Source organism: Crinia signifera, chromosome 1, assembly GCF_055691185.1.
Source record: "Crinia signifera chromosome 1, ASM5569118v1, whole genome shotgun sequence".
Lineage (NCBI taxonomy): Eukaryota > Metazoa > Chordata > Amphibia > Anura > Myobatrachidae > Crinia > Crinia signifera.
Genome location: NC_139217.1, coordinates 422707949 through 422732962, shown reverse-complemented (window position 1 = coordinate 422732962; position 25014 = coordinate 422707949). Strand labels below are relative to the sequence as shown.

Here is a 25014-nt window from a genome sequence, read left to right as displayed (position 1 = left end):
TGTAGGGTGACAGGGTTCTAAGTCAATAGCACATTTCCTATACTGCTTTGTCATAAACTATTTCTCAAGTGCTTGTTTCATTATAGGACTTCTAGAGCTGAATCCTTAAGAATTCTGAAATGGCAATAAAAAAAAAAAAAAAACTTTTGTTGCAGAATGTTTCAAAGAAATACCTGTAAAGGCCAATCATTTAAATGAAAATACCAATATTATGTTGAACTTTAAAAAAAAGATTTAACGTGAACGCCTCTGCCTGGTTGATAGGAAGAGGGGTTTATGAGGGAGGGACAGGTACAGGGGTGGCTGGAGTTTGGGAAAAGAGGAGGGGGTTGCCTGTTTCCTGGGCGTGTTGAGGCCAAGATCTGTGTCGCGGCTGAAGTTTCCTTTACTTTGCAAGAACCCATTGCAACTGGAAGCCTGAGTAAGGACAGACTTACTTAGGGGTCGTGAAGTTCCTTTAGAATCGCGATGCGATGGCAGTTCTTTGCAATCACCAATGTAGCTGGCACCTCCACCTGCATTTTTGCAATGCTAAGGATAACTATTTAAATGTCCTCACCAGATGGTACCTTGGGTTCCACACCAATTGTATGAAATGTATCCTGACACTAGTGAGCTGTGTTGGAGGCAGTGGGGCCAGGTGGGCATATTATTCCATACAGGTACCTGGTGGACCTATTTGAAGCTTGCTTTTAGAACAGGATTGTGAAGGTTATAGCCAGGATTATTGGATGTCCTATTGTACTTATTCCTCTATGTCTACTTTGTGCTCTGATTAGATGGGTAACACTAACAACGGCTCATGTAACCTACACAGCCCAATGTAACCTTTCAACCTGTCAGACCAGGGCATGAGTTACTCTAGACTTCTCTCTATACCATTAGTCCTCTTCATCTTCCCTACCATTCCCCTTTGTACACTCATCCCACCTCTTCTTCCAATTTTACCCCCTAACCCAGAGGTGTCCAAACTTTTTGCGACGAGGGCCAGATTTGGTGAAGTGTAAATGTGGGGGGGCCGACCATTCAGCCTGACATTCTTTGAATCATTAATCACATCAGAATGGTCCCCCACTCTGCCCCCCTTCACTGTATTTCCCCCAGCCTGCCACCATTCACTGTATGTTCCCCACTCTGCACCCATTCACTCTGTCCACAGCCTGCCAGCTTCTCTTAATGTCCATCAGTGCCTCCATTCATTGTATGTCCCCAAGCCTGACACTCCTTCACTGTATGACCTCCATTCACTGTATGACCCCCCCATTCACTATGTACTCCACTCTGCCCCCATTCACTGTATGTCCCCCAGCCTGCCCCTGCTCCCCCTTCTCTGAATGGCCATCACTGCCTCCGTTCACTGTATGTCCCCCAGCCTGACCCTCCTTCAATGTATGTCCCCCACTCTGCCCCCTCCCTTCTCTGTATGTTTCCCAGCCCCTTGTGTGAGCCAGAGGAACGAGAGGCAAAGCAGGCACTGCAAGGACAGGAGATGCTTGGGCTCCCGCGTCTGCCCTCCTCCGCTCTGCATGTTACGGGAGCAAGCTTCCCCCTTACTGCCCCCCTCCCCAAACACTGCTGTCACTGTGATTGTGGAGTAGGGTGATATACGATTGCAGCAGCAGCAGGAGTAAAACGGCAAACACATCTCACTGTGGCGGCCGGCACCTCCTCACTGCAGCAGACAGCAAGGTAAAGGCGCGCTCACCGGGGTCCCACCTTTAGTGCCCTGTGCTGTGCTTCCCACATCTGATGCTCTGCCCGCTTCCCGCTGGAGGCTGCGGGCCACATGAAATGACAGCACGGGCCGCAATTGACCCCCGGGCCTGACTTTGGACATGCCTGCCCTAACCAAATCAATTTAACTCGTCTCATTACTATGTAGAAACAAAGTTTAAAGACTTTTTTCTCTGTACTTGTTTAAATTAAATATGGGGGTATGCATTACATCACTGTGGCAAACATATGTCCAGAAAGCACTAACAATGTGAAGGAGAATACAAACAGGTTGCAGACTGAACCGTGCTCATAGGCAGTGGGGCGTAAAATCATAAAGTGCACATTTCCCTGCTCGGTACTGTACTTGCCTTTTTAGCAGACTCTGAGAAAAGAACACCGTTGTTTCCAATAATCCCAACTGGATAGCCAAATATTCTGGCAAAACCTTCAACATAAAAGTAAAGGCATTATTTTAATAACCGTGACATTAAAGAGAGAAATATAATGCAATGAGATAATTATAAACTTTGGATGGTTTTGTTTGTTTGCATACAGAACCCTACATCACTGACAATAGTGCACAGTGTGGTCTACAGCTACACAATACTCAACCTATTGGTGAAGTAATAACATACTAAAGGAAAGACTTGTGAAAATAATAGAGGCAAAGTAAAATGAAAAAAAGGTGATGGCTAGCAGCTGTGATCACCAATTTAATCAGACAAGTAATAGGTCATAATGCTCAAATCTATCTATGGGACCATTTGTCCAAAATGTTATTTGCCATATGTAGAGAATGAGCCCTCAATGACTTACTGCTGAGGCAGGACGGAGCGACTGCTCAACTCAGTGATCTGTCACTAGGATCTGCTAGTGATCTACCCTAGGAATCGGCAACTCAACTAGGGCGATCAAATTATATATTCATCATTATTTATTATTTATACAGCAGTGGAGGGGGTAAAAATGCTAGCGCAAGATTAGAATGTGAATGTGCCAATTTTTGATGGGCGGTTAGTAAGAATATAGGGATCCTTTCCATTTACACATAGTTATTCTACATACATAAGTCTAAAAACTGTACTGAGTTATGTAATATAAAGTGCATACTGTATACCTGTTACTAACGTATCTCCATACAGTGCCTTGAACTCATCAAATTTGCTTCCATCCACAACCCTGGCAATGACCTGTAATAGAAATGCTGCATATGTAAAAGTTGCAAATACAGTGCCAATTGGACAAACAGGCGTACATTATAATGGTATTCATTGCGCACATCTGTAAATGTGAAAACAAGGCCCTGCTTACCGTTACTTATAAACCATTTCCTTTATTATTATTATTCTCTTATCAATCCTATAATACTTCCTGTTGATGCGCCTTACATCTGTCCACACCTGGAAATCTAAATTTATGTCTCATTATTCTGAACACCACTGTTTTCTCCTCCACAGAATCAGAAGCATTGATGCAATTACCATGAAGTATAATTCTGCTTAACACACATTTACCATAAAATATAATTTCCCAGGTCCTTCTCTGCATGAAATTAGCATCACTTCCGTACTATTACATATTTATGTGTGACCTTTGTAGCGTTATGGGGCTTACACACGTAGCAACACTACTGAGCGTTCTGAACGATGCTAGATCAATGTGTCAGCGCTGTGTGCTGGGCGATCTGTCAGGGCTGAGAACACTGGCCCTTAGCCCGATGATTAACTAGATTTATCCAGCATGCTGGATATTAATTGCCGGGTAATAGCGACGTGCAGCGCGACACATCTCTATTCCCAGACACACGGAGAGATAATCTAGTGAGATCGCTTACAAAATGCCCCTGAATTGCTACGTGTGTAGGCCATTAGTGTAATCTTCTCAGACAAATATTACAACAGCTACTAATCAGATTGTATATGTATTAAGCTGTAAAATACAGAAAATATTGTGCAGGATCCCTCACCCGTATCATTGTTAAAGCATCAAATTACTTTAGAACTGGAATGCAATTTTTAATTATAAGATAAGTTTAGTTGCACACACCTTTTTCGGGGATATACAAACAAAAAACAACAGTTTAAAAATGAATTCCCCTTTCTCTATCTTTTCTGACTTCACTGGTTAGTAATGGATGAATGAACAAATAACTTTTGGTTGGGGAGGTCATCGTGACTGCTGCAACCTCAGGAGACGAACCACACAGAATCAGAAGACCATTTTCTTTTGTTTATTTAATAACTTTTTAAAAAACAGTAAAAGTTACACACATATTTAAGTCACAAGGTTTCAAATATAAGTCATGGTTATATACCCTGTACTTGTCCTCTATTGTATGCAAATGTAAGTCACCGTTTGGCTTATTTGTTTATGTGCTCTGTAATTGGGTGCTGCAGATCTATTTTGGCACCATATAAATAAAAGGATAATAATGTTACAATACGCTGAATTATTACATATTTACAATTGAGAAAATAGGCAACGCAATCAAAGGAGAGAGATATATGAAGGAGAGGGTTCAATTAAAAAAAGGAGTGAAATGGGACAGCCCTCTTGTACCTCATGGTAGTGCAAATCTATCACCTATACCACTAAGAGGTCGTGGTCTCACCCGTGCAGCTGCCTTTTGCACAGCAGAGCAGCTATCTAGGAATTTATAGGGGAAGAAGGCACACCATGGGCCTAAAAATGGAAAGTGTCAGCGCTGGCTAAACCAAATGAATGGAGCAGACGGTTCTCAAAAAATATAACAATTTATTAATACAATGATACACAATAATATAAAACATAAAAGGGTGGGTTAAAAGGTGTGAATCAATAGGACTAAAGTGTCCAATTTTTCTTTTAAAAAGAGTATCACCGGGATATTTAAAGATATAGGCACTTCACACTTGCTCCTGAAGAAGCCGGATGTACAAATCTTCCGGGGAAACGCATTGAGATATCCATGATCCTGGCCGACTGACCCCATCCTTGACGATTTGGTGACCTGTCCGATCCACCCACAGATTCTACCTCTTATCAATACTGGACTTTTGCATTGGGAAAACAGCTTGATCCCTAATTTCATCCAGCAAAATCAGAGGCAATCAGCAATAGTGGGAACCGTGAGTCCTTGAAACCATAGGACATCCAAGGACACAATCTATCACCAGTCTGGACCCATCAAACTACCAGACCACCCAGGATGGTAACATACCCGTCAGTCATTAAGTGCCTATATCTTTAAATATCCCGGTGATATTCTTTTTAAAAGAAAAATTGGACACTTTAGTCCTATTGATTCACACCTTTTAACCCACCCTTTTATGTTTTATATTATTGTGTATCATTGTATTAATAAATTGTTATATTTTTTGAGAACCGTCTGCTCCATTCATTTGGTTTAGCCAGCGCTGACACTTTCCATTTTTATTCTCTAAATTTCTTGGGGTTTGACCACCCCGTGTCAGCTGCTGATTGGTTGCGCACCACGCACACACACTACCATGGGCCTAATTCAGCATGATTCCCTAATCAAATAATTCCTAATGGTCTGCGAGCAGAAAGGCAATGCCTATACAAAAAGAAAATCCGCATAACAAGCGATTACACCTTGCAAAAGGGTGAATGCATCGCATAGAGCAAACCATTTGCAAAAACTGGACCATTAAACAGGTTCTTCCATCTGCACCAGTCTACAGCTTCCAAAACGCTGGCTTCCTGTCAATCAACCTGCGACTACTTCTATGCGTACGGACACTTTTCCGCTATTTGATCAAGTAAATGCACCTTGCAAAAGCTGTGCATGTCTATCGATAATCGCTTGTTCTGCGAATTATCTGATTAGCGATCCATGCGGAATTAATCCCCATGTTTGGTGGTTGCTCGCACCTGCTCCAGACTAAGTAAAAGAGCCTCATACACACTAGTCCAGTGGTTCTCAAACTCGGTCCTCAGGACCCCACACCGTTCACGTTTTCCAGGTCGACCAACAGGTGTGCTGATTAATGACTGACACATTTTAAAAGATCCACAGGTGGAGCTAATTGTTTCACTTGATTCTGTGAGGAGCCCTTGCAAAACATGCACTGTGTGGGGTCCTGAGGACCAACTTTGAGAAACTGTGCACTAGGCAATGGGGGCCGGTGTCGATATTATGCGTCCACAACGAATATCAGCCGCCGATCTTGTTCAGTGACATCACGGGGCATGCTAAACATGCAGGTCGTTTGTCTATATTGTCAAATTGACCGGCATGTCCGGTTGAGATAGATCATGGTTAACAACATTCTGAAGGCCTTTCTGAACTATAGATTTCACTTTATCTTTTACTGTGTATGCAGCTTTAGTCAGTAATATATAACACATTGGATAGATGCGGGGGAATACATTTTGATGGGGACATCAAAACAGGTGAAGGAGGGGAGAGGTATCTTGCCTAGAGAACATGGTGTTTTAATAAGGCTCTGCAGGGAAGATCCAAATAATGGGGACAAGCAGCAATGGAGGGGCAGATTTTCTTTTTGTACAGGCGGAGGCTTTCTGCTTGCAGTCCATCATGAATTCTCTGATTAGTGAACCATGATGTGCCTTATTCCCCAATACATTGTTAAAGGGGGGATCAAAGTGTTTTGGGTACCGACGGTGTTGACTGAGCAATTAAAATGTTGGTCCATAAGCCGCACAGCCGCATGTGTTGACATTACAGTTATGTTTTCCAGTCACTTTGAAAGGAGCAGATAGAGCAGAGTTGGGTTCTGAGGTTTCATTACTCAGAAACATCATGATAAAAGATTTAACTATTTCTAGAAAGACAGATTTATGTACTTTAACAGCACAAAACATTAGAATGTTGCCATTACTCTGCGTAGTAACGAGCAATTTCCAGAAAGTGTCGGAGTGACTAATTGATTAGTCAGTAAATTACACACTTTCAGAACATCAAATGACCAATGTTTCATTGTGGATATTTCTTTTAACCAAGTAACGGGATCATAAGCACATACATATTCACCAAGCGTCACCTCCCCCAGTCACTGTGAGAAACCCTGATAAACAAGGAGGTAGATGGAAAGGAGATCAGGTCAATGAGAATGGGACTATTTTGGAATCAAATGGACTAAATGTGAGTTTATACCAGAATGTGGAAATATGGTCCAAAACATCCCGGATAATATATCCCACACATACTTGAGCATTGATGTCTTCACTGTTCACAGGGATGACTTTGAAGTCATCTTAACTGTGAAGACACAGCCACTGCTCCCCCCCCCCCCCCCCCCCCCATTGGAAAGACTGTAATTATCAGTGTCAGCGAGTGCTGAGAAATAAAATTAACGGCTCAGTGACATTAATAGAAATAATCACCCCCAGGCCATACATACAATAACCTAATAGAAAAGTGTGACGTATGAATCTACAAAGCTTTGAAACACTGACAACTGTTTCATCTGTTCAAAAGCGATCCACCAGGGGGCAGACAGAGGTGATAACATAATGGGTCTGTGGTGCCCTCCCGGCAGCAGGGACATGTGGAGAAAACCTGGTATGTGGTACAATGTGTGTCTGCAGAGAGTTCATGTGCAAATTAATCCTAAATGACACCAAGGGACGTCAGGATATATTTCCGGTTTAATCATTTTCATATAAGCCTGCCCGTGTTGGAATTGCATCAAGGAGTGACGTTCGTTCACAGTTAAGGGTTTCAATAGTTTTCACAGTCTGTTATACATAATATATAAAATTAATGTATTACCTATGAATATTTTCCTGCATGGCTAATCACGTTCTTAAACACTAGTGAATGGCATTTTTATAATGCAATAATAGGTAAATACAGTAGTACAGTAATAATCTTACACAGTAGGGTGTCAAGTAAGCTACCTGTGGAAGCTTCAGATTCTCACAGAGGAAGGAACAAACATTCAAAAGCTAGATAGTGCACGTAAGAGTACAGGGGAGGTTTCATTACTTCAGATGGGAACACACTTAGCGATTCCCATGGCGGCCAATATAGTTAACTATAATGGTGGTGCTGGGGGAGAATAATCTAGTGCAGTGGTCTCCAACCTTTTTTTGAAGTGTGAGCTACTTGCGGCAAAATAAGCCACCCAAAGAGCTACTAAAATTAAAATTAAATAAAAATCTGCCTAATAACTAAATAATTCCCTTTACACATTATGCCACACACTGTAATCCCCCTGACACATTATACCACACTGTACTGTGTGCGCGTGCTGTAGACACGTGCCAAAAAATGGGTGTAGCCACATGGTGCATCCAATGAAAATGGGGGTGTGATAAACATTTGCCCCCAATAGTGCAGTGCCAGATATACATATGCCAAAATAGTGCCAGATACACATACTGTATGCCACCAATAGTGTCAGATACACATATGTCCCCAATAGTGCCAGATACACATATGTCCCCAATAGTGCCAGGTATGCCCCCACAGTGCCAGGTATGCCCCCACAGTGCCAGGTATGCCCCCACAGTGCCAGGTAAAGTCCAAAAAAACATGCCCTCCTCCACACTGGCCTGTTGGAAGATGCAGAGTGGAGCAGCTTAGGCTTAAAGCAGTGGTTCCCATCCTCAGTCCTCAAGTACCCCCAAGGTTGGGGCCACACATTGCAGTACAGCGTGTCCAATTAATCAGGACCCCACTTAGCCAGAAGGAACCTGCACACAGGCTCCTATGCAGCCATTCACACATATACGTGGCGGGGACACAGCCACCGGGTCCAACTGCAGCATGTTGCGGTTGAACAAGATTGTGGGACGATTGGATTTTAGGGGAAACACATACATGTGACGCACTGTGTACTACTCGAAATCTGGTCATCAGTGGCAAGATCCTGTCCTGTGACGCCACACAGCCTCCTTCCGGCCAAGTGGGTCCTGTTGAATGGGACCTGCTTGACTGCTATGTATGGCCCAAGCCTTACAGTTTAGGTTTTCTAAGTCATCCAGCTGGTGCACTTTGCATCACCAACCAACACTTTTTCAAAATCGACAGGTGACCTGGAAAACCTGAACTGTTGTGGGCACTTAAGACCAGGGTTGGCAACCACTGGCTTAAAGGGATATTTGTTATGTTTACATGCCAACTGCTATAGCACCAGCAAATCCCCATTATCCAGTATCCCTCAGCATCAATATAAGGCGAAACATTGAAAAATTGTCTCTGTTTAACCCCATTCTCCTTGTCCAGGGGTACTAGACAGGGGTGCCCTTTATACCCAGCCCTTTTTGCCTTGGCCATAGAGCTGTTGGCTTGCCTAATGCGTGCACATCCGGATATTGTTGGCCTTACATTAGGTGATCGGGTTGATACAATAGCTTTATCACATGATGTCAGCACCTGCTCCCTATTCGGCGATCTGTGGCAGAAATATATTAAAAAAAAAAGGACTTCTTTCCACCGACTTATTCGGTGACCAGCGAATGATTTGGCCGCATGCAATGGGATGTGTTATTGTACACATCCCCTCATATGCTAGCAAGGGGATGAGAGTAGCGGGTTTTCATCGAGGTGGAGCGGACCTGCTCGCCTCTCCGCCGGCGCCCGCATGATCACCTCTATGCCGGCGTCCGCCAGCGCAGGGGATCTGGCTGTTACCGGCGCTGTGTGAGAGGCGCTCACTAGGCTTGCCATGGACACCGGGGACAGAGCCATGGACACCGGGGACAGAGCCGGGCTGCCGCGGAGTCACTACGCTAACTACACTAGGCAGCCATTGGGCTACACTGACAGCGTAGCTTAGCCTATGCTGAAAACGTAGCGTAGCCGGGCACCGTGAAAATACACAAGTACCAAGTTTGCTAATTAGATACCACGAAAATGGCAATTGGCGAATAATCGTGATGTTTGGCCGTTTAATAGACCAAAGCGGCATCGGGGCTAATAGGATAATGATCTAAGAGGAGAAATTGAAGAAAAATTCATACAATGAAGGAAACGGTAGCAGGAAAAATACTCCAGATGTAAAGGACACATCTATACTTATATTCTCCAGTACACACAAATATTTAACCAGCTTCACTGTATAGATTACATTTTATTCAAAATAAATATATTGTACTGCGATATATTCAATGGAACCAATTGCATTACATGAATTGACAGTTCCTACCTCTCGGACATCAAAATTCTTTTTTAAATTGTCACCAACAACTCCATAAAGTTCATCAGCTGGAAAAAGTGGATCTTCGGGAGTTTCTATTGTTACCTACATTTGTTTCAATGTAAAAAACAGGATTAGAATATAAAAAAAAATTAAAAAACTCACTAGTAATGCAGGTCTGTAATAATGTATCTATATAAGGGGCACAGCAGTTATTACTCAAGAAACATATGCCAGAATAATTCTACCTTTAACCCCAAAAAAAAGAAGATTACACACTAGTATAATTCCACATACATAGGGGAAAGCCCATATTTACCAAGTAGTAGTAGTAGTACGTTTATTTATAAGGCGCCGCAAAGTGTCCGCAGCGCCGTACATAACAAACAAAAAACAAATGACAAGGTAACATACAGGGTGTGTTGAAAAGGGTTGGGATCGTTTGGTCGAATGCATTATGGTCGAATGTCATTACATCGAATCCATTAGGTCGAATTGCTAAAAGGTCGACATGATTCTAGGTCGACATGGGAAAAGGTTGAAATGATTCTAGGTCGAAAGGTCATTAGTTCGACAGGTCATTAGGTCGACAAGGTCATTAGTTCGACAAGGTCATTAGTTCGACATTGTCTAGGTCGACATTCACAAAGTCGACATGGGGTTTTTCACTGTTTTTTTACCTGAATGTCAACACAGTCGACATGGACACAGTTTAAAGTGCACTGCATCCCCTCGCATCGCTCGCAATGCGTCGGGCACGGTGCCTCGCTACGCTCGGCACACTATTTTATTCTCCCACCACGCCCTAGTGGATGGTAGGGCATGAAATACCGCCTGTCAGCACATGTCGGCTCAAAAAACAGTGAAAAACCCCATGTCGACTTTGTGAATGTCGACCTAGACAATGTCGAACTAATGACCTTGTCGACCTAATGACCTTGTCGACCTAGAATCATTTCGACCTTTTCCCATGTCGACCTAGAATCATGTCGACCTTTTAGCAATTCGACCTAATGGATTCGATGTAATGACATTCGACCATAATGCATTCGACCAAATGACCGCATCCCGTTGAAAAATACAGTATAAATAGGGGTATAGCTGGTAGAAATAAAATCAGCATCAGTTGAGAAGTAGGTGTCAAAATTGTCGAGGAGACTGAAGATGAAGCAGAGGAAGAGAAGAACAGGAAAGGAGGACAGGTGAGGCAGGAGGACCCTACTCATAAGAGTTAACATACTAAAAATAGGTGGGTGGACGAACGAAAAACAGGATAAGTAGGAACGGAGGGGAACGGAGGCAGGATAGGAGGATCAAAAAAGGTTAGGAGGAGGGATAGGCTAGTCGAAAAAAGTGGGTTTTGAGGGAGCGTTTGAAGGAGGTAAGGGAATCAGAAAGCCTGATGGGTGGTGGGAGGTTGTTCCAGTGCAGGGGGGCAGCGCAAGATAAGTCTTGGACACGGGAGTGGGAGGAGGTGATTAGGTGAGAGGTCAGTCGGCGGTCAGCGATGGAGCGAAGAGGACGGGAGGGAGTGTGAATAGAGATCAGTGAAGAGAGGTAAGGAGCGGTGGAGGAGGAGAGAGCCTTGTAGGTGGTGGTGAGGAGTTTAAAGAGAACTCGGAAAGGAATGGGGAGCCAGTGAAGAGATAGACAGAGGGGGGAGGCGGCGGTAGAGTGGCGGGAGAGGAAGATGAGCCTAGCAGCAGCGTTAAGAATGGTTTGGAGAGGTGCGAAGCGGGTGAGAGGTAGCCCAGAGAGAAGGATAGAAACATAGAATTTGACGGCAGATAAGAACCACTTGGCCCATCTAGTCTGCCCCTTTTTTTAAACATGTTACCTCAAACCATATTTGATCCTTATTTTTATGTAAGGATATCAATATGCTTATCCCAAGCATGTTTAAATTGTACTACTGTATTTGTGTCTACCACCTCTGTTGGGAGGCTATTCCACTTATCTACTACTCTTTCTGTGAAAAAATTCTTCCTCACATTTCCCCTGAATCTTCCTCCCTCTAGTTTCAGTGCATGTCCTCGTGTTCTGTTGCTCCTCTTCCTGTGAAGAATGTCTCCCACCTGTACCTTGTTAAAGCCCTTGATATATTTGAAAGTTTCTATCATGTCCCCCCTTTCCCTTATCTGCTCTAAAGTATACATATTAAGATCTTTTAGTCTTTCCTGGTACGTTTTGTGATGTAGGCCATGCACCATTTTAGTTGCTCTTCTTTGTACAGTCTCTAATGTATTTATATCCTTCTGGAGATATGGCCTCCAGAACTGAACACAATACTCTAGGTGAGGTCGTACCAATGGCCTATACAGTGGCATTATTACTTCTTTCTTTCTACTGCTGATACCTCTCCCTATGCAACCAAGCATCTGACTTGCCTTCTTCATTGCTTTGTTACATTGCCTACCTGCTTTTAAGTCCCCTGAAATAGTGACACCTAGATCCCTCTCTTCCTCTGTAGTTTCCATTATAGTGCCATTTATACTATATTGAGTCTTTGGATTTCTGAGACCCAAGTGCATGATTTAGCATTTTTTGGCATTAAACTGTAGTTGCCATTCTCTTGACCATTTCTCTAATCTGCCTAGATCCTCAATCATTTGTTTTACCCCTCCTGGTGTGTCTACCCTGTTGCATACCTTTGTGTCATCTGCAAAAAGGCACATTTTACCCTCAATTCCATTTGCAATATCACCAATAAAGATATTAAAAAGCACCGGTCCAAGTACAGATCCCTGGGGTACTCCACTTGTAACCTTTCCCTCCTTTGACTGTACTCCGTTTACTACAACTCTCTGTTTTCTGTCCTGCAACCACGCTCTTATCCATTCAACTATCTTAGAATCCAATCCCAAGCTTTCAAGTTTATTTAACAGTCTGCGATGTGGGACAGTGTCAAAAGCTTTACTAAAGTCTAGATAAGCTACATCTACAGCCCCACCTTGATCTATTACTTTAGTCACCCAGTCAAAAAAGTCAATAAGATTTGTTTGACATGATCTTCCCCCAGTAAACCCATGCTGTTTTGGATCCTGTAAATTGCTGGTTTTGAGATATTCTACAACTCTTTGTTTTAAGAATGTTTCCATCAATTTCCCTACTACTGATGTAAGGCTCACTGGTCGATAGTTGCTTACCTCTTCCTTGCTTCCACTTTTGTGCAGTAGGACTACATTCGCTGTTTTACAGTCCTCTGGGATTACTCCAGTAGCTAGTGACTGGTTGAATAATTCTGTTATTGGTTTTACCAGCTCCCCTTTAAGCTCTTTTAGTATCCTTGGATGTATCCCATCTGGCCCCATTGATTTATCCACTTTCAGTTTTGAGAGTTCTGTGAGGACCTTCTCCTCTGTAAATGTACTTGTCTCTCCTTCAGTTTTCTGACTATACTTGCAACTTAACTGTGGCCCCTTCCCCTCTCTTTCAGCAGTGAATACTGAGCAGAAATAATTATTAATATTATCTGCTATTACATTGTCCCCCTCAAGAAAACTTCCACTCTCTGTCTTCAGTCTAATTATTCCACTTTTTGTTTTTCTCCTTTCACTTATATACCTAAAAAAAGTTTTCCCCCCTTTACCCACTGACTGGGCCATTTTCTCTTCAGCCTGTGCTTTTGCACATCTGATTACCTTCTTAGCCTCCTTCTGTCTAACAAGATACACCTCTTTGTCCTCATTCTTCTGCGTCTGCTTAAATTTCTTAAAGGCCAACTTTTTTGCTTTCACAATACTTGCTACTTCTTTTGCAAACCACAATGGCTTTCTTTTTCTTGTGTTTTTCCTAACTCTTTTGACACAAAGTTCTGTTGCTTTTAGAATTGCACTTTTTAATTTTTCCCACTTATCCTGCACTCCTTCCAAGTTCTTCCACTCTGCCAAAGAATCCCTTACAGAGTTTCCCATCTCTACAAAATCAGCCTTCCTAAAATCTAACACCTTTGTTTTTGTGTGCGATGAGTCAGTCTTTATTTTGAACCATACTGCTTGATGGTCACTGGATCCCAGATTTTCACCCACATTTATGTCAGATATTCTGTCACCATTTGTAAGTATTAAGTCTAATATTGCGTCCTTACGAGTGGTCTCCCTCACCAATTGCTGGAGGGATGCTCCTTGCAAGGAATTCAGCATGTCCCTACTTCTGGTGGAACTTGCAACAGGCAGCTCCCAGTTTACATCAGGTAGATTAAAGTCTCCCATGATTATCACCTCTCCTTTTAATGCCATTTTATTGATGTCCTGCAATAGGCTCTTGTCTAGTTCCTCTTCCTGAACTGGTGGTCTGTAGATCACCCCTATACGAAGAATCGCCTTCTCCCCTGTTTCTATGGTCACCCAAAGGGCCTCCGTTTTTTCTTCAATACTTTGTATTAAGGTAGTCTTTATATATTTTTTCACATATATTGCAACCCCTCCTCCAATTTTTCCAGTTCTGTCCTTCCTAAATAAAGTATATCCTGGTATAGCTATGTCCCAGTCATGACTTTCATTGCACCATGTCTCTGTAATAGCCACAATATCCAGGATCCAGGATGTTGCAGTAGTCCAGGCGGGAGATGACAAGAGAGTGAATGAGAATTTTGGTCGCGTCAGTGGAGAGGAATGGTCTGATGCGTGAGATGTTGCGTAGGTGAAAGCGGCAAGACTGTGAGAGCTCGAATGTGGGGGGTGAAAGAGAGGGAGGAGACAATGATGACACCGAGGCAGCGCGTTTGGTCGGTGGAGGTTATCTCGGTTTCACCAATGCTGATGGAGATAGTGGGAGAAGAGGGGATGTTCGGGGGATGGAAGATTAGAAGTTCAGTTTTAGCCATGTTTAGTTTCAGGAAGCGTTGGGTCACCCAGGCTGAGATGGCCGTGAGGCATTCGGAGACCTTGGACAGGAGTGATGGGGATAGGTCGGGGGAGGAGAGATAGATTAGGGTATCATCAGCATAAAGGTGGTAATGAAAACCATAGGAGCTGATGAGGGTGCCCAGAGAGGTGGTGTAGAGGGAGAAGAGGAGAGGGCCAAGGACTGACCCTTGGGGAACACCGACTGGCTGCGGGGTAGTAGGAGAGGAGGAGCTTGGAGTGGAGACGGAGAAGGAGCGATCGGAGAGGTATGAGGTGAACCAGGAGAAGACCGTGCCAGTGATGCCAAGGAGCGGAGGGTGTTGAGCAGGAGAGGGTGGGTCGACAGTGTCAAAGGCTGCCGACAGATCAAGCTGGATGAGGATAGAGAAGAGGCCTTTGGATTTAGTCGGTAGTAAATCGTTAGTGACTTTGGTCAGGGCAGTTTCAGTGGAATGTAAAGGGCAGAACCCGGATTGGAGGCGGTCTAGAATGGAGTTAGCAGTAAGGTGGCTTAGGAGACGATTATAGGTCAGACGTTCTAGGAGCTTGGAGGCAAAAGGGAGGAGGGAGATGGGCCTGTAGTTGGATGGAGAGTTTGGGTCCAGATTTGTTTTTTTGAGAATTGGGGAGACAAGAGCGTGTTTGAAGGAGGAAGGGAAGATCCCAGAGGATAGGGAAAGATTAAAGAGGTGAGCCAGGTGAGAGCAGACTGACGGACTGAGACGACGGATAATATTGGAGGGGATAGGATCGAGCGGGCAGGTGAAGGGAGAAGCGGATTGAAGGATAGAGTGGACTTCAGCAGCAGTGGTGGGGTAAAATGAGGACAGGGGTTGGAAGGAGGGGAGTGGAGATGTAGGAGGGGAGGAGGGAGAGGGTGAGGTCATGGCAGCAGTGATGGCAGTCCTGAGAGAGGAGATTTTGGTTGAAAAGTAGGTAGCAAAATCAGCGGCTACGATGGAGGATGGAAGAGCTGGAGGAGGGAAGGAGAGCAAGGAATTGAAGGTGGCGAAGAGCCTGCGGGGATTGGATGATTGGGAAAGGATAAGGGACTTAAAGTAGAATTCCTTGGCCAGAGCAAGGGCACAGCTGAAGGAGGAAAGAATGAATGTGAAATGGAGATAATCCGCAAGGGAGCGTGATTTCTTCCAGAAGCACTCAGCAGTGCAAGAGCACTTTTTAAGGAATCGGGTGATAGGCGAGTGCCACGGTTGGGGGTTGAAGCATCGAAGGGGGAATAGAGGAGGGAGGGCAGGCAGAGTCCAATGCCGAAGATAGGGATTCATTATAGAGGGAGGTGGCGAGGTTCGGGCAGGACATGAGGGCGATTGGGGCGAGAAGAGGACACAGCGTGTTTGAGAAGGCAGCAAGATCAAGTGTGTTGACGTTATGCCGTGAGACAATGCGCTTGGGAGGGGGGGTGGGAGAGGTGGAAGCAGTGAGGGAGAAGGAGATGAGGTGATGGTCAGAAAGAGGAAAAGCAGAGATAGTGTAGTCAGTAAGGGAACAAGAGCGAGAGAAGACGAGATCGAGGGAGTGTCCTTGGATGTGGGTGGGAGAGGTAGTCCACTGAGATAGGCCAAGAGAGGAGCAGAGAGAGAGGAGTTTGGAGGTGCCAGGATCAGCGGGGTTATCCAAGGGGATGTTAAAGTCACCAAGAATGACAGATGGCAGGTCAGAGGAGAGGAAGTGTGGAAGCCAGGCGGCGAAGTTGTCAAGAAATTGGGAGATAGGGCCAGGGGGGGCGGTAGATTGCAGCGACACGGAGGTGGTAGGGGTAGTATAGACGGATAGAGTGAGACTCAAAGGAGGAGAAAAGGAGAGAGGGTTCAGGGTGAATGACACTGTAGGTGCATGAGGCTGAGAGGAGAAAACCCACGCCGCCACCTTGGCGACCGTCAGGCCTGGGAGTGTGAGAGAAAGAAAGGCCACCGTGGGAGAGAGCAGCTGGAGAGACAGAATCAGAGGTGGAGAGCCAGGTCTCGGTGATAGCAAGGAGGTGGAATGCTCTAGAGATGAATAGGTCATGGATGGCAGGGAGTTTTTTGCAGATGGATCTGGCATTCCATAGTGCACAGGAAAGAGGGGGGGTGGGTTGTGTATTTATGTGGATAAGTTTTTTGGATTGCAGAAGCGAGGGGGGGTCGTTGGGAGGGTGGGGGTGCGGGGGCGAGTGGTCAGGATAGGTGTGGGATGGGGGGGGGGGGGGGTTAGGAGCGGTTGGAGAAAGTGAAGTTGAGAGATTAACAGCCATGAGGACCAGAGGTGAGAGGGTAGGTTAGTGAAAGCAGACAGAGGGATTTGGGGGGACAGACGGCGTCTGTAGTAGATTTGCGAGGATGTGGTAGAAAACAGAGTGAGAGAGAAGGTAACAGGCAAGAAACTACTGTCAGAGAGGAGACAAGTGGGTAAAATCAGGTTGATTGAGTAATCCAATTAAGTATGAAACAACAAGTGAAAGGATAAAGGGAACAGAGAAGGTCAGAAGTGAGGCAAATGTGAGCAGGCGTGAAGAGGGAAACAGAGTGCAATAAATGTGTGGCAAAGATAAGAGAAAATAATAGTGAATGAGTAAAATGAAATACAATGTTGGAGAAAATATAGATAAAATTAATTAAATGTCAAAATTGAGCAACAGGTTACAATAGAATAGAAAGAAGATGAATATATTACAATAAAATAGAATATGAAGATTTAGACTGTGTCCAACAAGTTTTGTTATGTAACTTTGTACAAAAGTCTAGTTAATAGCTCTAATATTTGTAAAATATAAAACTCACTTATCACCTAAAAACAATCATAGTTACTTTAACAAAACACCGGCCTCTAAAGGTTACAACTAAAGCATGTACAGGACATCTACAACTTACATTTATCTTCTTTTTATAGTTCAAGCTTCTTACGGATTTGCGAGCCAGGTGTAGGGCGTGGTTGTCATCTAGTGCGAAGTGATCGGTGACACCAGACTTTCTGGTTGAAACAAAAATAATGTTCAATTCAAAAACTTCCAATTGTGATCAATTAAAAAACGAAAAAAAAAAACATTTTATTGTAGTTGTAGCAGATGTTTATAGAACATTCTGAACACTTAAAAAAAACAAAAAAAAAAACTGTTATTGAGTTATATTGAAGTAGTTAAAAATCCTTCTTCTCATCAACATCACCTGCCGCACCCGGCACTGACCTAACAGTCATCGCACACAGGGTCTCACCCCTTCCCTTCAGACTGATTTGCCCTCCCCCACAACCAGTAAGTGGCCAGACATGTACCGATGCCTCAGCTCTGAGCTCTGCAGGACTGTCTGGTGGTTCCTGTATCGGTTTCCTGCTGCGACTTGTTGAGTCCAGGGATGGGCTATGGGGGCGCAGTGTGTATATAGTGGCAGTAAATGGTGAGGGTGCAGAGCACATAAGGGTGTAGGTTTCGAACGGAGCTCCGTCGGGCGCTCTCCAGTGACCAATGGCAGCATCATGGAGGTGAAGAGCAGCGCTAGCATTAAATACATCGATAGATACATATTCATAGATAAAAATATAAAATATAATCATGGGTGTGACAACTGTAAGTAGACTAACAGTTGAGGAGTAACATATATATATATATATATATATATATATATATCTCCTATATATTTGGCTACATCTGTCACTCAAAGTGGGTGTCTGTGTCTATAACGCTCTGTTCCTGGACTTTCCTCTTAATGTGTGATTGCCTTCATCTGTGCTGAACACCTTTCTGAGAAATTAACCTGTTTAATACAGGTGATGGCAATCATACATTAAGGGGAAGTCTAGAAACAGAGCATTGTGTCCCTCCTGGAGAGGGTCATGTTGGGAGGTATGTGACAGAGAACCAGCCCAGTGAGCCCACAGACAGTGCCAGACACCCACTGCCTTCCCATGTTGCCCAGCACTGCTACTCCACAGCCACCAGGTGAGCGCCCCCCTCCCGCGATTTGCGGCAAAACCCCCCCCGCGCCCCCCCTCCCACGATTCGCGGCAAAAACACCCGCTCCCCGCGACCCCCCCTACCGCGATTCGCAGCAAAAACACCCCCGCGACCCCCCCTCCCGCGATTCGCTGCAAAAAGAACCCCCCCACGACCCCTCCCGCAATTCGCGGCATAACCACCACCCCGCGACCCCCCCCTCCCGCGAATCGCGGCAAACCCTCCCCCGTGACCCCCCCCACCCGCGATTCGCGGCAAAAAGAACCCCCCCGCGACCCCCCCTTGCACGATTGGCGGCACCCCCCTCCCGCGATTCGCGCCCCCCCCCCCCGCAATTCGCAGCAGCCCCAGGATTAAATGGCACATGCAAAACACTGACATGGCTATGGTCGACAATGAAAAAGGTTGACATGAGTTTTTGAAGATTTATTTTTAATTTTTTAAATTTTTTCATATTCATTGTCATGTGTCGACATGGACACCAATGAAGTGGCACACTTATGTCAACATTTACATGTGTTGACCTTTCTGTGTTGATTTTTTCTTGTGGCGATTCGCGTCACACCCCCCGCAACCCCCCCTCCGGCGATTCGCGGCACCCCGGCACCCCCCTGCGACCCCCCCACTCCCGCAATTCGCGGCAACCCCCCACCGGAACCCCCATGAACCCCGCTCTCCCGCAATTCGCGGCAACCCCCCACCGGAACCCCTGTGAACCCCGCCCTCCCGCGATTCGCGGCACCCAACCCCGCGACCCCCCCCTCCCGCAATTCGCGGCACCCCCCGTGATTCGCGGCAGCTCCAGAATTAAATTGCACATGGAAAACACTGACATGGCTATGGTCGACAATGAAAAAGGTTGACATGAGTTTTTGAAGTTTTTTTTTCATTTTTTGAATATTTTCATATTCATTCTCATGTGTCGACATGGACACCAATGAAGTGCCACACTTATGTCAACATTTACATGTGTTGACCTTTCTGTGTTGATTTTTTCTTGTGGCGATTTGCGTCACACCCCCCCAACCCCCCCCCCCACAACCCCCACTCCCGCGATTCACGGCACACACACACACACCTCCCCCGCGATTCTCGGCACCCCATCCCGTGACCCCCCCTCCCGTGATTCACGGCACACCCCCGCGACCCCCCCTCCCATGATTCGCCGCAACCCCCGCCCCGTAACCCCCCCTTCCGCGATTCGCGCCACCCACCCCCGCGACCCCCCCTCCCACAATTCGCGGCACCCCCCCGCGATTCGCGGCAGCTCCAGAATTAAATGGCACATGGAAAACACTGACATGGCTATGGTCGACAATGAAAAAGGTTGACATGAGTTTTTGAAGTTTTTTTTTTTCATTTTTTGAATGTTTTCATATTCATTCTCATGTGTCGACATGGACACCAATGAAGTGCCACACTTATGTCAACATTTACATGTGTTGACCTTTCTGTGTTGATTTTTTCTTGTGGCGATTCGCGTCACACCCCCCCCACCCTCCCCCCGCAACCCCCACTCCCGCGATTCACGGCACACACACACCCCCCGCGATTCTCGGCACCCCACCCCGTGACCCCCCCTCCCGTGATTCACGGCACACCCCCCGCGACCCCCCCTACCATGATTCGCCGCAACCCCCGCCCCCGTAACCCCCCTCCCGCGATTTGCGGCAACCCACCCTGCGACCCCCCTCCCGCGATTCTCTGCAATCCCTCCCCTCCCGCGATTCGCAGCATCCACCCCCCACAACCCCCCCTCCTGCAATTCGCGGCATCCCCCGCGACCCCCCCTCCTGCAATTCGCGGCACCCTCCGCGACCCCCCCTCCCGCGATTCGCGGACACCTAAGTTGCAATACAGGGCATCTTTCATACAATTCTAACCATATTTCTCATATACAAACGTTCACAAATTAAGGGGGCGCAGCCCCTTACGACGGTGTGAAGAGCGCCCGTAGGGCGCGATGAATCACCTAGTATATATATATATATATATATATATATATATATATATATATATATATATATATATATACTCTGTATGGTATATAAAATCTTTGAAGATAAATATAGGGCCTTACTCAGTCACATGTAATGGAGATGCTCTGGGAGTTCAGTGATGATTTACTACTGGGCTTGTTCAAAAAATAACTAAAAAACCTCCATGGCACATGCGATGCAAAGTGGGACTGATTCAGGTCTGTAACTACAGTACAGCAAAAAAAAAGCAAGTAACTGTGCAACTGGGCAAAACCTTGTGCACTGCAGGTGGTGCACAGAGACAGATAGATTTAGGTGGGGTGCATTTAAACTGAAATCTAAATTCAACTGAAAAAAGTGGACCAGCATCTGTGGGCTACATGTAAAAGAAGCCAATATTTACCATGCATAGAAAATATAGAAATATAATTCCTCCCCATGCACTGCAGTATGGTTTGTTCCAGACAATGTTGTTATTTACTTTTTTTTGCTTTGATTACAAACATAAATCAGGCTACTGTGTATACACAAAGGCGCTGATGTGATTAAGACGCACAGCATCAGAGATGTCTTACAAAAGTGCTGGCCACTGAAGGGAGTCTTGCGGATGTGTCACTGAAGTGTTTGGGTAACACAGGTGCTCAATCATTCATGTTAAGGGCCATAATCAGATGGAAAATCCTGAGCTGCCATAGCACTGTTGCAAATATCAATGGTTGGGACCGATGGTACTGTCTAAAGATGCACCGGGCAGCATTACAGGATCTACAGACACTCAATGTGGGCATAGCATACCTTCCACATTCACACAGGAAGGAAATGTCTTTGTAACAGCATCTGCATATAGTCACAGACGAGCAGCTCACAGAAGACACACCCGTGGCCGCTTGACCTCTGAATCAGGCCCTTATTGTTTTCATACATTTTTCGGTACTCTTTACCTAGAAGGGCGCCAGCGATTGGAATCGCGGGCGTCGGGGGTAAAAATCGCGGTCATCGCGGGTAAATCGCGGGTACATAAAAATCTGCTGCCCGCGATGACCGCGATTTTCCCATAGGGAACAATGTTAAAAAGGCTGATTGACCGCGATTTTCATGTAAAATGCCTCAATGCCCGCGATTTGGCCATAGGAATCAATGTTAAATGGGCTACAGAGCCCAAATAGGCACAATTAACCCTTAAATGTCCCCCCAAATTTTTAACGCCACCCCACGATCCACGCCAACCCGAAGCGTGGCGAGCGCAGCGAGCCCGCGAGGGGCGGCGGTACGCGTCCTCCGACCTTTTCATGCCCTACTATCCACGTCGGCGTGGAGTTGAGAATAGAATAGTGTGGCGAGCGCAGCGAGCCACCGAGCCCGAAGCGTGGCGAGCGCAGCGAGGGGACGCGGATACCTTCACAGGTAAACGCGTCCCTTCGCGGACTTCACAGGTGTCCGCGTGGCCACGGACACCTGTGAAGCCCGCGAGGGGACGCGTTTACCTGTGAAGGTATCCGCGGGGCTCGCCACGCTTCGGGCTCGGTGGCTCGCTGCGCTCGCCACACTATTCTATTCTCAACTCCACACCGACGTGGATAGTAGGGCATGAAAAGGTCGGAGGACGCGTACCGCCGCCCCTCGCGGGCTCGCTGCGCTAGCCACGCTTCGGGTTGACGTTGATCGTGGGGTGGCGTAAACAATTGGGGGGGCCATTTCAGAGTTCAGGGTAACTATTTGGGCTCTAAGGCCCATTTAACATTGTTTCCTATGGCCACATCGGCTCCATTGAGGCATTTAACAGTAAAATCGTGTCCATCGGGCCTTTTAACATTGATTCCTATGGCAAATCGGGAGCATCGCGTCGCGGGCATCGCGGGTACATTTATGGCCGGCCGCGACCGACGCGATTTCCATGTTTAACATGGGTTTCAATGGGAAATCGCGGGCATCGCGTCGGTCGCGTCGCGGCCAGACATAAATGTACCCGCGATCACCACGACGGGCGCCCTTCTAGGTAAAGAGTACCCATTTTTCTGACAAAATAGTTTATGCCACTGAATATTTTTCATGCCATTCGCTTAGCGTTTTGCCTTATTGCTTTTTTCCGATGGATCTATAGTTTTTCTTAATACACTGATTTGCTATGTGCGTTGCATAAATATGTCACAATTCTACACACGTCTACGTTTAAAGATAAGGAGGTGTATAATAAATTAAGGAGTCTGACAAAAGCAAGTAATCTAATTCAGTGCCAATCATTATTGTAAAACATATTCTGATATTTCATTGCAAGTAAGCAGTAATACATTTACTCCCTGCCGAAGCGTGGCGAGCGCAGCGAGGGGACGCGGATACCTTCACAGGTAAACGCGTCCCTTCGCGGACTTCACAGGTGTCCGCGTGGCCACGGACACCTGTGAAGCCCGCGAGGGGACGCGTTTACCTGTGAAGGTATCCGCGGGGCTCGCCACGCTTCGGGCTCGGTGGCTCGCTGCGCTCGCCACACTATTCTATTCTCAACTCCACACCGACGTGGATAGTAGGGCATGAAAAGGTCGGAGGACGCGTACCGCCGCCCCTCGCGGGCTCGCTGCGCTAGCCACGCTTCGGGTTGACGTTGATCGTGGGGTGGCGTAAACAATTGGGGGGGCCATTTCAGAGTTCAGGGTAACTATTTGGGCTCTAAGGCCCATTTAACATTGTTTCCTATGGCCACATCGGCTCCATTGAGGCATTTAACAGTAAAATCGTGTCCATCGGGCCTTTTAACATTGATTCCTATGGCAAATCGGGAGCATCGCGTCGCGGGCACATTTATGGCCGGCCGCGACCGACGCGATTTCCATGTTTAACATGGGTTTCAATGGGAAATCGCGGGCATCGCGTCGGTCGCGTCGCGGCCAGACATAAATGTACCCGCGATCACCACGACGGGCGCCCTTCTAGGTAAAGAGTACCCATTTTTCTGACAAAATAGTTTATGCCACTGAATATTTTTCATGCCATTCGCTTAGCGTTTTGCCTTATTGCTTTTTTCCGATGGATCTATAGTTTTTCTTAATACACTGATTTGCTATGTGCGTTGCATAAATATGTCACAATTCTACACACGTCTACGTTTAAAGATAAGGAGGTGTATAATAAATTAAGGAGTCTGACAAAAGCAAGTAATCTAATTCAGTGCCAATCATTATTGTAAAACATATTCTGATATTTCATTGCAAGTAAGCAGTAATACATTTACTCCCTGCCATGCCAAATACCTGCCTTCATGCCTCCTTGCCTGCACCTCATGTCGCCTGGCTGTCTCCCCCTCCCTCTAGACTGTAAGCTCCTTGGAGCAGGGTCCTCCTCCCTCCTGTTCTCACAGCACCCTTCTTGCATTTCAATTACAGCTCTCTTACTACCCTCTATACCCGCACCGCTTCTCTCTTGTGTTCATTTATCTCTACCACTAACAACTTGCCCCTAGTAACATGCAGACATCTCCTCTGCATCCATACATCTCAGCTGCATTGTAACTGACTTGTGCTGCTAATAATTACCTGTGCTCTGTTTTTGTTCTTCAGTTACTGTTCTGTTTAGTTCTGTTTACCCTGTATTGTTCTTATATATGTTCTATATGTACTGTACGGCGCTGCATACCACTTGTGGTGCCTTCTAAATAAAAATGTAATAATAATAATAATACTACGAATAGTACATTATTATAATACACATATTATAAATGCATAAAATGTGAACAAAGCCTTCGGTTACATGGATACATCAATACTGGCAAACATTGCGATGTTTATTAAATAGAATATTCTAAAGAAATATTTGCAGTGCTTTAAACTCACTACTTTTAACGGTTTGCAATCTTGAAAGCTCAATAGTTGTGAAAAAAGTCTAATTATGGTCCCCATACACTAGTCCGATTTGACCAGATTCCAATGGATGGGGCAGAGAAATCTTCCCAAATCGTATGTGTCTGACATCTGTTTTAATGTAAGCAGGTCCAACCTCAAACCCAGACCCCCCTCCTGGTGGCGGGGAAAGGGGATGCATGTGATACATAGCATGCGGTCCTTTCATATGCAATGTATCAGACATATTTGTTAGCCAATTGGAGAAGAGACTCTAATGGTGAGCAGGGCTTTAATAGGATCCATTTACTAGTGTTAAATACGTATTGTTAGTGTTCATTCTAGCACCCGCCATCTTTGAAAACCCGTGCAGTTCCTCTTCCCTGCCTGTGGTGTCGCTGTCTGCTGTAGTGCTTCTAGCACAGTGCGGTCTGTATATCATACCTGCTCCTGAAGAAGCCAGAGTTTCAGATCCGGGGAAACGCATTGAGCTTTGAATTACCTTCGCAGCTGAGATATCAGACACTGACACCATCTCCAAATTTGTGATCCATCTCAACTGGTCATACGATACCATCTTATAAG

The 25014-nt window shown here is 45.7% G+C and overlaps 1 protein-coding gene across 1 annotated transcript in view; it reads right to left on the bottom strand.

The window, feature by feature from the left end:
- The window catches only part of MCCC2 (methylcrotonyl-CoA carboxylase subunit 2), a 71681-nt gene that overhangs the window by 13545 nt on the left and 33122 nt on the right, over positions 1-25014 (bottom strand). The window contains exons 9-12 of the mRNA XM_083151885.1: positions 17542-17641; positions 9834-9929; positions 2834-2906; positions 2085-2161 (exon numbers count right to left, since the gene is read on the bottom strand). Coding sequence (XP_083008011.1) covers positions 2085-2161; positions 2834-2906; positions 9834-9929; positions 17542-17641 — 346 coding nt within the window. The remainder of the gene's footprint in view (positions 1-2084; positions 2162-2833; positions 2907-9833; positions 9930-17541; positions 17642-25014) is intronic.